Source organism: Quercus robur, chromosome 11, assembly GCF_932294415.1.
Source record: "Quercus robur chromosome 11, dhQueRobu3.1, whole genome shotgun sequence".
NCBI classification, from domain to species: domain Eukaryota; kingdom Viridiplantae; phylum Streptophyta; class Magnoliopsida; order Fagales; family Fagaceae; genus Quercus; species Quercus robur.
Genome location: NC_065544.1, coordinates 45,582,565 through 45,594,886, shown reverse-complemented (window position 1 = coordinate 45,594,886; position 12,322 = coordinate 45,582,565). Strand labels below are relative to the sequence as shown.

Genomic DNA, 12,322 nt, shown 5'->3' with positions numbered 1-12,322 from the left:
ATTAATGTTTGCCATCAAATAAGAGTTTGGACTCTAGATGAACTTATTTGATTAAAAAAAATAAACGATGTAAAGCTAAATTTACAATTTTTATTTATTTATTTGAATATTAAAAAAATACTTTGAAAAATATATCCAACGAAATATATAAACAAAATAGCTCATCAAAGATTTAAAAAAAAAAAAAAAACTAAAACAAAAGAGTTCATATGTAATGTAAAATTTTAATTAACCTTAAAAATCACTAAAACCCTCCTAGAAGTTAAATATTAATAATATATAATAAAAAAACACTAAAACCCTAATCCAACCTTATGAAAAAGAAAAATACAAAAAACACAAAACCCTAGCTCATCGTGCTGTCTCTCTCTCTCTCTCTCTCTCTCTGTGTGAAGCCAAAACCTCAAAATCGCAACCCCAACAAGCAAATTCACAGAAACCCAATAAACCCAAATGGGTAAAGTAAAGGGAAAGCACAGGTTAGACAAGTACTACCGCTTAGCCAAAGAGCACGGCTATCGATCTCGAGCTTCATGGAAGCTAGTCCAGCTCGACTCTCGCTTCGACCTCCTCCGCTCATCGCGCTCCGTGCTCGACCTCTGCGCCGCCCCAGGTGGGTGGATGCAGGTCGCAGTGCAGCGTGTCCCAGTCGGGAGTCTCGTTCTCGGCATCGACCTCGTCCCCATAGCTCCCATTCGCGGCGCCGTGGCTATACAGCAAGATATCACGAAGTCTGAGTGTAGGTCTAGGATTAAGAAGTTGATGGAGGAACATGGGGTTGCGGCTTTTGACTTGGTTTTGCATGATGGGTCGCCGAATGTTGGTGGTGCTTGGGCTCAGGAGGCTATGAGTCAGAACGCGCTTGTTATTGATTCTGTTAGGCTGGCCACGCAGTTCTTGGCTCCCAAGGCTAATTTTGTTACCAAGGTAATTTTCTTTTTTTTTTTTGGTTTTTTGAATTGGGTACTGGGTTTTTATCTTGTTTGTGAAAATGGGGTTGCGTTGTTTGTGTTTGTTGTACTATATTTTGGCTTTTAGATGAAATTTGTATTGAATTGGGTACTGGGTTTTGATGATTTTTTGTGTTATTTGTGGTAATGGGGTTAGGTTGTTGATCTGGGAATTGGGTTTTGATGGATTTTTATGCTATTGGTGGTAATGGGGTTGCTTTGTTAGGTTGTCGAATGGGATATTGGGGTTTTGATGGATTTTTATGTTGTTTGTGGCAATGAGGTTGCGCCCCCCCCTTTTTTTTTTTTTTTTTTTTTTTTTTTTTTTTTTTCAGGTTGTTGAATGGGGTATGGGGGGTTTTGGGGGATTTTTATGTTGTATTTGGAAATGGGGTTGCTCTGTTTGTGTTCTTGAAATGAATATCTAAAATTAAGGGACTCTGATGATTATTGTTTTGGGAATTGGGTTTTTGATTCCATTAGTTTGGTTGTTTTGTGGTTCATTTGTTGATGTTTGTTATATTGTTTTGGGTTGAGGGATTGGATTAACATGCACATGAATGTATTGTATTGTATTCGCTTGTAGATGTAAATTCTGACAAACTTATGAGTGGTAACAACAGATTGGGGAGAGCGGGGAGGGGATCGTTGTTGAATAATGAGACTATTTGTTTTCAATTTCATTACCATAGGTGTTCTTTTGTACAATCTGTATCATTGGATTAACCTTTAAATCAAGTTTATGTGTCTGATGCATATGGAATGCTACTCTGTGTCGATTACATGCTGAGTGCTTGTCTATTTTATTGTATCAGGTTTTTCGGTCACAAGACTACAATTCTGTCCTCTACTGCCTCAAGCAGGTGATCTTCTGCTTCTTTATTGAAATATTTTGCTTATACGTATAGAATGCTGGATTTTTTGTGCTGATATTGGATTTTTTTTTTTTTTTTTTTTTGCAGTTATTTGAGAAGGTCGAGGTAGATAAACCAGCTGCTAGTCGTTCTGCATCTGCAGAGATATATCTTTTAGGTCTTAAGTACAAGGCACCTGCAAAGATTGATCCACGTCTTCTTGATGTGAAACATTTATTTGAGGGATCTATAGAACCACAGAGGAAGGTAAATCAAATAGGAACTAACATTGAAATGACTTTTCTCCAGTTACATTTTTATTTTGCTAATTTTTAGTACTTCTATTGCATATGGTCATTTTTCTCACTGAATGAATCCTTGATATAGGTGGTGGATGTACTTAGAGGAACAAAGCAAAAGAGACATCGTGACGGGTAAGCCTTCTATATATTATGTGTTTAATTAAATTTGTGAATTTCTTTGACCAGCCACATTAAAAATGTAATTTGAGCTTCAACCATTTATTTTAAAGCAAGTTGACTCCCTGTGCTTCCTTGTGTAAACAGGTTTTTTATTCATACCTCATATTGTTAGAATTGATTATGCTCATGGATTTCCACATCCAAATAAAATAGGTTTGATCATTATTGTCTAACCTGGTTGTGGGAAAGTTTTTTGCTTGGGATATGTAATAAGAGTTTTATTGAAAACGACGATGGCATGTATTTTTTGATGTTCATTAAGATTGATCATTCATGTATGGGCATTGTGGGTTAGTTTAATTTTTGGAAAGATAACTTTTTAACGCTCTTTTGCCCTTAATGGTAAGTTAGACACCACCTGATGGGTTTTGGACCCACAAACTCACCCTCCATCTTATAGGAGAAGGAACTGCCATTTGAGTTAGAACTCATTTGTTTTAAAAACAATAGTGATATAAATGTTTATGTTATGGTTGTTGCTAATTATGTCTGATACAGGTACGAAGATGGAGAGGCGCTTATAAGGAAAGTGTCTTCAGCTGTTGATTTCATTTGGTCTGATTCTCCTCTCGAGATCCTTGGTTCAGTTACTTCCATAACCTTTGATGATCCAGCTTGTTTGCCAATTAAGGACCACGCCCTAACAACGGAAGAGGTAAATTATTGTATTTTTTATTTTTTCATTCTATAGAAGTGTTGTTGTCTTGGAATGCCATGAGAAGTTTCAACTATGATGTAGAACGCTGTCAGCAGTTTCAGCTATTTAAATGCTATTGTCTGGCAGGTTAAAAGTCTTTGTGATGATCTGCGTGTTTTGGGAAAGCAAGACTTCAAGCATCTATTGAAGTAAGATTCTCCCTTATAAATGAACTCTTTGTGATTTTCTGCAATGCCAAACCTTGTCTCTAGCATTTATTGGAGTTTGAGACAAGACACTGTAGACACAGATTCTTCCTGACACTTTAAAATTGTAGTATATGTAATGTACTTTATTAGCATTCTTGCTGCTGTAGTTGGTTTGTATAGTTGTAAATTAGCCTCTCTGTTTCTAAGAGCATTATTGCTTATACATCAAGTAGTGTGTTGTCAATTCTGTTTCTTAATGCAGGTGGCGTATGCATATAAGAAAGGCTCTATCTCCTATAGCAAAGGCTAAGTCTACTACTACTACAGATGTTGAAAATGAGAATAAGGAGGATGTAGATGAAGATGATAAGATACTTAATGAAATGGAGGAGCTGACATATGCTATGGAGCGCAAGAAGAAAAGAGAAAAGAAGCTTCTTGCAAGAAGAAAAGCCAAGGTTTGTAGCCTTGTTCAAGTCTCTCTCTCTCTCTCTCTCTCTCTCTCTCTCTGAGTGTAAAGACAAATGAATGCACACTGTCATAGAACTTGGTGTTAAAGCATATTAGGGTAGTAAATGAAATCTAGACACGGTACCTTTAAAAATCTGAGCATTTTTCTTGTAAATTTGCTGAAGAGATGAATATTACATGGGTTTTTATTATAGGTTCAATCTATTTTTTGGAAATCAGTTTAATCAATCTTGATAAGAAAAGAAGCTTAAAATGTAATCTTTTATTTGGTTGAGACATTTCTTGCATAATAGCTGGGTACTCCCTCTCCTTTTTTTTTTTTTGGGGGGGGGAGGGGGGGGAATAAATTTTATCTTGTTAAGAAAAAAGATTGTATGCTTGGAGGTTATACAACAGCCTCTACCTGCTTCCAAGTAAATTCACATCGTCTTTGCTCTCTCTCTTCTGGAATTCATTAACTAGAACTCCCTAAATATGTGTTGTTCCAAACTCTTAAATTGCTCTAATTTCAATGTTGATATTTCAAATTTCCATAGCCATTTTATTTTGGTTTTGAAAGATTGCTAAAAAATCTGCTTCACTGTTATTCCAAAACATAGAATGCCCACTTTCTTGCCTGTTAGGAAATCTTCTGGCTGAGTTCTTTCTTCATTTCCTTTACATGTGGCAGGACAAGGCGCGGAAGGCAACTGGGATGCAAAAAGATGTAACGGAAGATAGTTATGTTGATCTTGAGTTGTTTTCTCTTTCTTCCATCAAGGTATGCTTTCAACTTATGTCTTGGCTTTGGAAACAGGGAATTCAATGTCTGGTTTCCTAACCATGATATCTCCATAATCTCAAGCCACACCCAGTATGGGCCGTTGTTTCTCCAAACCTAATAACTTATTGTTACTTCATTCTTCTCTAGTTTATTTGTTGTGATGATTTGATGGTCTTCAGGGTAAGAAAGATCTGGTAGCTGTGGACTCGAATGAACATGATGATGAACATGGTGACTTGAGGGATAGTGATAATGAAGATGTAAATGATGAAACACATACACATTCATCCAGTGATATTGACTCTGAAGAAGAACGAAGAAGGTTCTTTCTTCTATCCATTATAACTAATGCTAAAGTTGAGGAATACTATTGCTGAAATCGTATTTATATTTCACTAAATGATGGTTCTCTGATATTAGATATGATGAACAAATGGAAGAGTTTCTTGATGAGGCTTATGATCGATTTGTGGCAAAAAAGGAGGGAAGTACAAAGCAGCGAAAGCGTGCAAAAAAAGAAGCCCAATCTGAAGATGCCAAACTTTTGGAGGTATGGAGCTCCTGTATTGCGTATATAGCGGAGGATTCATTATGCTGTATTGCACTCTGTTTCAGTTTCTGATTTCTGCAAGATCTTTTCCCTTCCGAGCATTTCTCATGTTCTTTTCCTTCCTTGTTAGTATGTAGGTCATGGATGATTTAAAATTGTGCCTAGTTATAATTCACAACCATTATTTTGTTGTGGAAATGCAGTATTGAGTCATAGAATTTCTTTTGTTGTACGATTGTTTGTGCTTATAGATTTAGTTCTCCTTTTGTTGGTGCAGAGTGGTGACGGTGATGATATTATTCAGTCAGATTATGATTCAGACAGAGATCAGAATGATCAAGAGAAGAATCCTCTCATGGTACCGCTCGATGAAGAAGTGGCAACTCAAGAGGAGATTACAAACAAGTGGTTCAGTCAGGATATCTTTGCTGAAGCTGTAGAACAGGGAGATTTGGAGGATGATAGTGATCATGAAATGCAGATAGATAGGCAGGAAGAAAAACTCTCTGTCCCAAAAAAGCCAAAGGAAAAGGCAGCAAACCACACTGCAGGGCTTGAACACCCTAAAAAAAAAGCTTCTAAGGCAGATGATGATTTTGAGATAGTCCCTGCCCCTGATACAGATTCAAGTGATGACTCATCCTCAGATGAATCTGATTTTGATGATCCTTCTAAAAAAGCTGAGATATTGGCTTGTGCAAAGAAGATGCTGCGGAAAAAGCATAGGGAGCAGATTCTTGATGATGCCTACAACAAGCACATGTTTGATGATAAGGGCTTGCCTGAATGGTTTGTGGATGATGAAAAGAGGCACCGGCAACCAATTAAGCCTGTGACCAAGGAGGAGATGGCTGCAATGAGAGCACAATTCAAAGAAATTGATGCCCGGCCTGCAAAGAAAGTGGCAGAGGCAAAAGCACGGAAGAAGCGGGTTGCCCAGAGGAAGCTTGAGAAGGTACGCAAGAAGGCAAATGTGATATCTGACCAAGCAGACATCTCTGATCGCTCAAAGAGCAAGCAAATTGAACAGCTATATAAGAAAGCTATGCCCAAAAGACCTAAAAAGGAAGTAGTTGTTGCAAAGAAAGGAGTTCAAGTGAAGGTTGGCAAGGGGAAAGTCCTTGTTGATCGGCGGATGAAAAAAGATTTGAGGAGCCATGGCAGTGGTAAGGGAGGGAAAGGCAGGAAGGGAAAGAACGCCAAGGCTCAGAAAGGTAAAGGATCTCATAAAGGAAAAGGATCAGCAAAGAAGGGAGGAAAGGAGGGGGGGAGCAAAGGAAGAAAGATGGGCATGCATAACTGAGCTTAGCTAACTTCAGAGAGAAGTTGGTTGCTGCTGCTGACTTGGCCTCAATGTAGGTTTTAAAGGTTTGATGTACTTGTTATTGTTTTAGTTCTTCATGTTTTGCCCCCATTTTTGTTTAATTTTGTTTGTTGGGTTTAATGGAACAGGCCTTGAATTATGAGGGAAAGTTGTTTTGAATTCTGAGTTAAAACTGTTGTAGACATCAAGGTCCAAACCAATTCTTTTAGCAAAGATACCAAAGGGCTTTCTTTCTTTCTCTTACTTTATATTAATATATATTTTTTTTGTAGAGATTGGAAATAAGAATATTATCAGCTTTCTATTGTCCTATAATCTACATTTACTTGTAGCGTATGACGAAATTGTTAAAACTGAGTATCACTAACACTTCTTGCAGAAGTCTGAACAGTTGATTTCTTTGTATTCTTACTCTTCGAGAACCATATCGAGTTAGGAAGATGGTACTGAAATCTAAACCAGGTTTATGCCTTATGTAATATATATTATACTATTAGCTCATTAACTGGCATAAATAATGACACAGCTCCATAGGAAACAACATGAACAAAGGACTAGGAGATCGACTTTGAGATTTATTCTTATCACAGTACTATAGCATCTTCTCTGAAATTGATGATGGTTTTAGAACGAATATTTTCAATTGTATTGTTACCGCGAAAGTAACACAAGATCTTTGGCAAAAACAAGTTGAAATCTAACAGACCCAAGGCAGTTTTAAGAATATTTTTCATTTTAAAATATTATTATTTGTCAAAGTAGTAATCCTCCACTGAATAAATGATATTTTAAACAACTAAAATGAATATTTTCAAGTTAGCATTGTCTAATAAAAAGTATGATATAAATGCAAATTCTATGACTAGAGTATGATATAAATTCAAATTCCTTGTATCACTATTAGGAAATCTAATTCTTGTGATTATAAATTCTCAAGAATTTAAAACTTGCGAGATTTGAAACAACATTCGAGCATGCTTAATTAGAAATTTTAAACCTTTGATGGGTATTCCACTATTCTTTTGACTACTTAATTCATGTTTATTTTTCTCATCAAAAAAAGATTCAATGTTTTTTTAAAGCCCCATGACATTCATCTTTGCAAGGTTAAAAAACACGGGTAGCAAATGAGACTTTTGACCCAGGGAAAGGAAAAAGAAATTCATGGGCCGACTTTGTTGATATATATATTTTCTATCTAAAAAATTGGGTCGTTTTAAGGGAATATTTCAGCGTAATTGGGTCGATCTAAGTTTTTACTTTTCAGTCTCAGTTCTAATTTGCGTACACTGACGAAAGATACACGTTTGGCGAGTCAGAAAATTTGGTCAAATTGTGTGATTTTAGAACTTGGTATTAGACAAAATGCATATAGAACGATTTTGGCAGCATGAAACACGTACAAAAGACATAAAAACTTATTTTTTAAATGTTTTATGTGAAAAAGTTTCTCTTTTGTTTTTTGGAGGAGGGCCATGCATGGCCAACGCTCATGGACTAGTCGACCATTTCGTTTTTGTTTATTTATTTTTTATGACCCATTTGGGTCCAGTGAATTTAGCTAATCAAAATTATGTATATATATATATATATATATATATATAATTTCCCATATATATATGTTATAAAATTTTTTATTTTGAGATGTTAGGGGACACTATTATTAAAAAATTTGGAGGTGACCCCTTGGTTTGACATGGTTTTATCTCCGCAAGTAAGAACGAATAAAAAATTATCAATTTTTTTTTTTTTTGAGAAACTAAAAAATTATCAATTTAAGTATTGTAAAAGAAAATTTCTTAAACAAATGTGTTGTGTGTAACGTACATATCTGTATGTACAACATTATACACATCTATTTAATTAATAAGGTAAGATTTATCTTGCTAGTTCAATGTAAACCTATAATTAGTTAATTATCTATTGCAAAAATAGTGTAGTCTAGTAAAATAATATTATGTTTTGTGCATATACACTACTCTATAATTGTGGGTCTTACATCACATGTTGCATGAGTGGGTGCGTGTATGCACTCAAAATATGATATACACTATCTCAATTAGTCTAAGTCTAATGCTTGGAAAAATAAAATAATATTATGTTTCGGATGTATACACTGACTCTCTCGAAACAGTAACTCACATCACGTGTTGTGAGTAGATGGGTGTATTCACTTGAATATACCATCTCTCTAGTCTACGGCTGTTAAAATAGGAAAGTGGCATGAACCTAAATCAAAAAAAGGAAACGACGAGGTACGAGGGGCAGTAGCTGCAAAGGCAAGTCACTGATGATGTGATGGTATGGCAAAAATGGTGGGCCATTTCACAAGATATGCAATGAACTTTGAACCATTTAATTTTTTTTCTTCTTGTAAACTCGTGCTTGATCTGTCGGATAAATCTTTTAAAGACTTTCGTTTTTTCCACGATTCCAAAATGGGTCATGTACTTATGTCATGCCGTAATCCTATATTCCAAAGTGGCTTATACCTTATGCACGCACGCGACTTCTTTATTTATTTATTACACGGCGTCAAAATATTTATGAGAATAAGAATAAGAATTCCATTTCCCTAGTTTTGAATTCTTATTCAAAGAATTTATGACGTGTAAAAAGGTTTGCAAAAAACTAAAGCCGAAAACTAATATTTAAGCTTTAGACCTTCAAGTCCAAAGTAAAGTAAGCATGTTTGATGTTCCCACCTAACAAAACTTTAAATAACGGAAAGATATTTGCTTCAAAACCGAGTTTTCTTCGTTCAAAGAACCCAAAGAGAAAGCAACTGGTTTAAGGGCTCAGTCAAGAAAGAGCTTAAAAATAATTTTCATTATACAAATATTAATCCAATTACTTAAAAGTTTAATAAAGAATTTTAATAGGTGTAACTTGATTGTGTTTGACATGAAATTTGACATGAATGTCAAGAATAAGAGAATAAAAGAATTATACCAAGTGTGATAGTTGAATTTTTTTTAAAATATTGATATAATAAAAGTTATTAAATGATGTAACTATAAAAACTTATATTAAGTATAGTTTGATGACTTTGATCTCTCTCTCTCTCTCTCAAAAGTATACCTTAATTATTCTATTGATCAGAGGGTTATAAGTTATAGAGAATGAAAACTTTGGAAAGCTTGGGCCATATATCACCTAATTAAGTTCCTCTTATAATATCTCCCTAATCCCATTCCACCTCTCTATCATTTTAGCAAAATTTTAATATAATCATGGATTTTAATTTATATTGTAATCATTGATTTCAACTAAACCGATATAAGGTTTATTATATAGAATACACGATTTTATTTTAATTTTTTAAAGAAAGGATACTCAAAATTAATTTTGAAAGTAAGTGTTGGACCTATTGGTTGATGTTGTAAATAATAAACAAAATTAAGATAAGGAAATCATTTGAATTTTGAACTGAATCCTTAAAAATTCTCTTAGAGAGTATCATATCAACCTTATTAAATCTTTGAAGATACTATTGATGCACTGATGGGTAAAAGTTAAAGCAGAGAGCCATTTGCATTATTCAAAACTTTTGCTCCATTACACAAACTAACAAGTCATGATTAGCATGTTTTTTTTTTTGTAAGATCATGATTAGCATGTTAATATCTTAGGGTTTTAATGGACAAATTTCAACTTTATTAGGAGAGGGCCAGGCAGCATTGGGCTCGATTTTATTTGCGTGCCCTAATCCCTAAGGCTGGCTAATTTGCTATCTCTCCATATAACTGTTCAATGCATGACTTCTTCATGCACGTGAAAGCTGGAGACTTCAAAAATTTTTTTTTTTTTTGAACCAGGAGACTTCAAAATTCAAAGCAACAGCAGTTTCCTACTTTCTGACCCATTCAACTTTTATTTCTTAGCAAAGAGAGTCAAGAGTAAAATGGTTAGAACATACTGTTCCAAGCCATACAAGTTGATGCATATAAATAGAACCCAACTCGTTCTCATATTCATCAATATTCCTCATCAAATTGTTAACTTCTATCTTAGTTTACACAACAAGATGGGGTATCCAAACGTGTTTCCTGTAGTCATAACATTGCTTTTTCTTATGAGCATGCATGCAAATGAGGCTGGCAGAATCTTGCTTGGAGGAGAGAAAGAATTGATGAACAAAAACTCAATTAACCAAAGGGCTATTGTGGGTGGTCACAACATGGTTTCTTTACAAGGCATGTTACCAAGGGGTCCAGTCACACCATCTTCACCCAATCCAGGCACTCACATTCCTGCTTCAACAATTAACGAAAGAGCCTTTGCGGGTTACTATTTGGATTCCATACAAGGTTCACTACAAAAGGGTCCAACCCCACCATCAACTCCAAATCCAGGCACCCACATTCCTGCTTCAACAATTGGCCAAAAGGCCTTTGGAGGCCACAATATGGCTCTTTTCAAAAGCTCACTAAAAAAGGGTCTTGTCCCTCCATCTGGACCTAATCCACCCACACACATCCCATCTTCATCTACAACAAATTCAGGCACCCACAATATTCCAGCTTCAACAATTAGTGGAAGGGCTTTTAAAGGGCACAATATGGCTCTTTTCAAAAACTCACTACAAAAGGGTCCAGTCACACCATCTACACCAAATCGAGGCACCCACATTCCTGCTTCAACAATTAGCCAAAAGGCCTTTGGAGGCCACAATATGGCTCTTTTCAAAAGTTCACAAGCAAGGGGTACTGTCCCTCCATCTGGACCTAATCCACCCACACACATCCCATCTTCATTTACAACAAATTCAGGCACCCACAATATTCCAGCTTCAACAATTAGTGGAAGGGCCTTTGCGGGTTACTATTTGGATTCCATACAAGGTTCACTACAAAAGGGCCCAACCCCACCATCAACTCCAAATCCAGGCACCCACATTCCTGCTTCAACAATTGGCCAAAAGGCCTTTGGAGGCCACAATATGGCTCTTTTCAAAAGCTCACTAAAAAAGGGTCTTGTCCCTCCATCTGGACCTAATCCACCCACACACATCCCATCTTCATCTACAACAAATTCAGGCACCCACAATATTCCAGCTTCAACAATTAGTGGAAGGGCTTTTAAAGGGCACAATATGGCTCTTTTCAAAAACTCACTACAAAAGGGTCCAGTCACACCATCTACACCAAATCGAGGCACCCACATTCCTGCTTCAACAATTAGCCAAAAGGCCTTTGGAGGCCACAATATGGCTCTTTTCAAAAGTTCACAAGCAAGGGGTACTGTCCCTCCATCTGGACCTAATCCACCCACACACATCCCATCTTCATTTACAACAAATTCAGGCACCCACAATATTCCAGCTTCAACAATTAGTGGAAGGGCCTTTAGAGGCCACAATATGGCTCTTTTCAAAAGCTCACTAGTAAGGGGTACTGTCCCTCCATCTGCACCTAATCCACCCACATACAACCCATCAATTAGTGGAAGGGCCTTTGCAGGTCATCATTTTATGGCTCATTTGCAAGAGTCACTAAAAAAGGGTCCTGTCACTCCATCTAAACCTAATCCAGGCACCCACATCCGTTAAACCACACTTCCAATCAACCAAAGGGGTTTCCCAAGGCATATTGAAGTCATGGTTACTCATGGTGTACAGACAGATGAAATAAAATCTGTTTAATATCAACATTAGTTAAATAAAAAGAAGAAGAAGAAGAAGAAATCTAATTTAAAACGTTTTAATGTATTTAATTACATTTATAACGGAAACACACTCGGCTAGCAGCCTTTCTTTCCAATTTGTTTTGCTATATTCTTTGTATGATTCTTGCTATTTGCTACAAATGTGTGTACTTGAAAGAATACAATGAATTTGACAAGATTATTTTCTTTCTTTCTTTCTTTCTTCGATTAAGTGCATCGATGTGTTATTTATGTCCTACAAAGTAAAAGTATATATATTCTAATTCATTTTATCTCGCTAGGTGATGAATTGCATGATGCGCATACAAGTATTATTTTTCTTTAAAATATTTATAAGAATTTTTTTACCGTAGCTAATGTGTAATACTCAGTTTAGTTTCAAATTGTATTCATGTCATCATGTCACTGAGAATAG

General features: G+C 35.8%; 2 protein-coding genes across 2 annotated transcripts; both read left to right on the top strand.

Moving 5' to 3' along the window:
• Positions 1 to 323: 323 nt before the first annotated feature.
• On the top strand, positions 324 to 6,513 carry LOC126706232 (adoMet-dependent rRNA methyltransferase spb1). Its single transcript, XM_050405572.1, has 11 exons — positions 324 to 927; positions 1,766 to 1,813; positions 1,913 to 2,071; positions 2,192 to 2,238; positions 2,785 to 2,941; positions 3,071 to 3,132; positions 3,395 to 3,590; positions 4,274 to 4,363; positions 4,546 to 4,688; positions 4,787 to 4,916; positions 5,194 to 6,513. The coding sequence occupies exons 1-11, from the start codon at positions 454 to 456 to the stop codon at positions 6,217 to 6,219; spliced, it is 2,532 nt and encodes an 843-aa protein (XP_050261529.1). The 5' UTR covers positions 324 to 453; the 3' UTR covers positions 6,220 to 6,513.
• Positions 6,514 to 10,267: 3,754 nt separating this feature from the next.
• Positions 10,268 to 11,791, top strand: LOC126705104 (leucine-rich repeat extensin-like protein 5). The gene has a single exon (XM_050404053.1). It carries the CDS (start codon positions 10,268 to 10,270, stop codon positions 11,789 to 11,791), a length of 1,524 nt encoding a protein of 507 aa, XP_050260010.1.
• The last annotated feature ends 531 nt before the right edge of the window (positions 11,792 to 12,322 follow it).

Excerpts from the sequence above, each read along its gene's own strand:
- LOC126706232 (XM_050405572.1), top strand. The coding sequence starts at position 454 with ATGGGTAAAGTAAAGGGAAAGCACAGGTTAGACAAGTACTACCGCTTA. Across the intron at positions 3,133-3,394 it reads GACTTCAAGCATCTATTGAA|GTGGCGTATGCATATAAGAA; the intron begins GTAAGATTCTCC and ends TTCTTAATGCAG. Across the intron at positions 4,364-4,545 it reads TTTCTCTTTCTTCCATCAAG|GGTAAGAAAGATCTGGTAGC; the intron begins GTATGCTTTCAA and ends GATGGTCTTCAG.
- LOC126705104 (XM_050404053.1), top strand. The coding sequence starts at position 10,268 with ATGGGGTATCCAAACGTGTTTCCTGTAGTCATAACATTGCTTTTTCTT.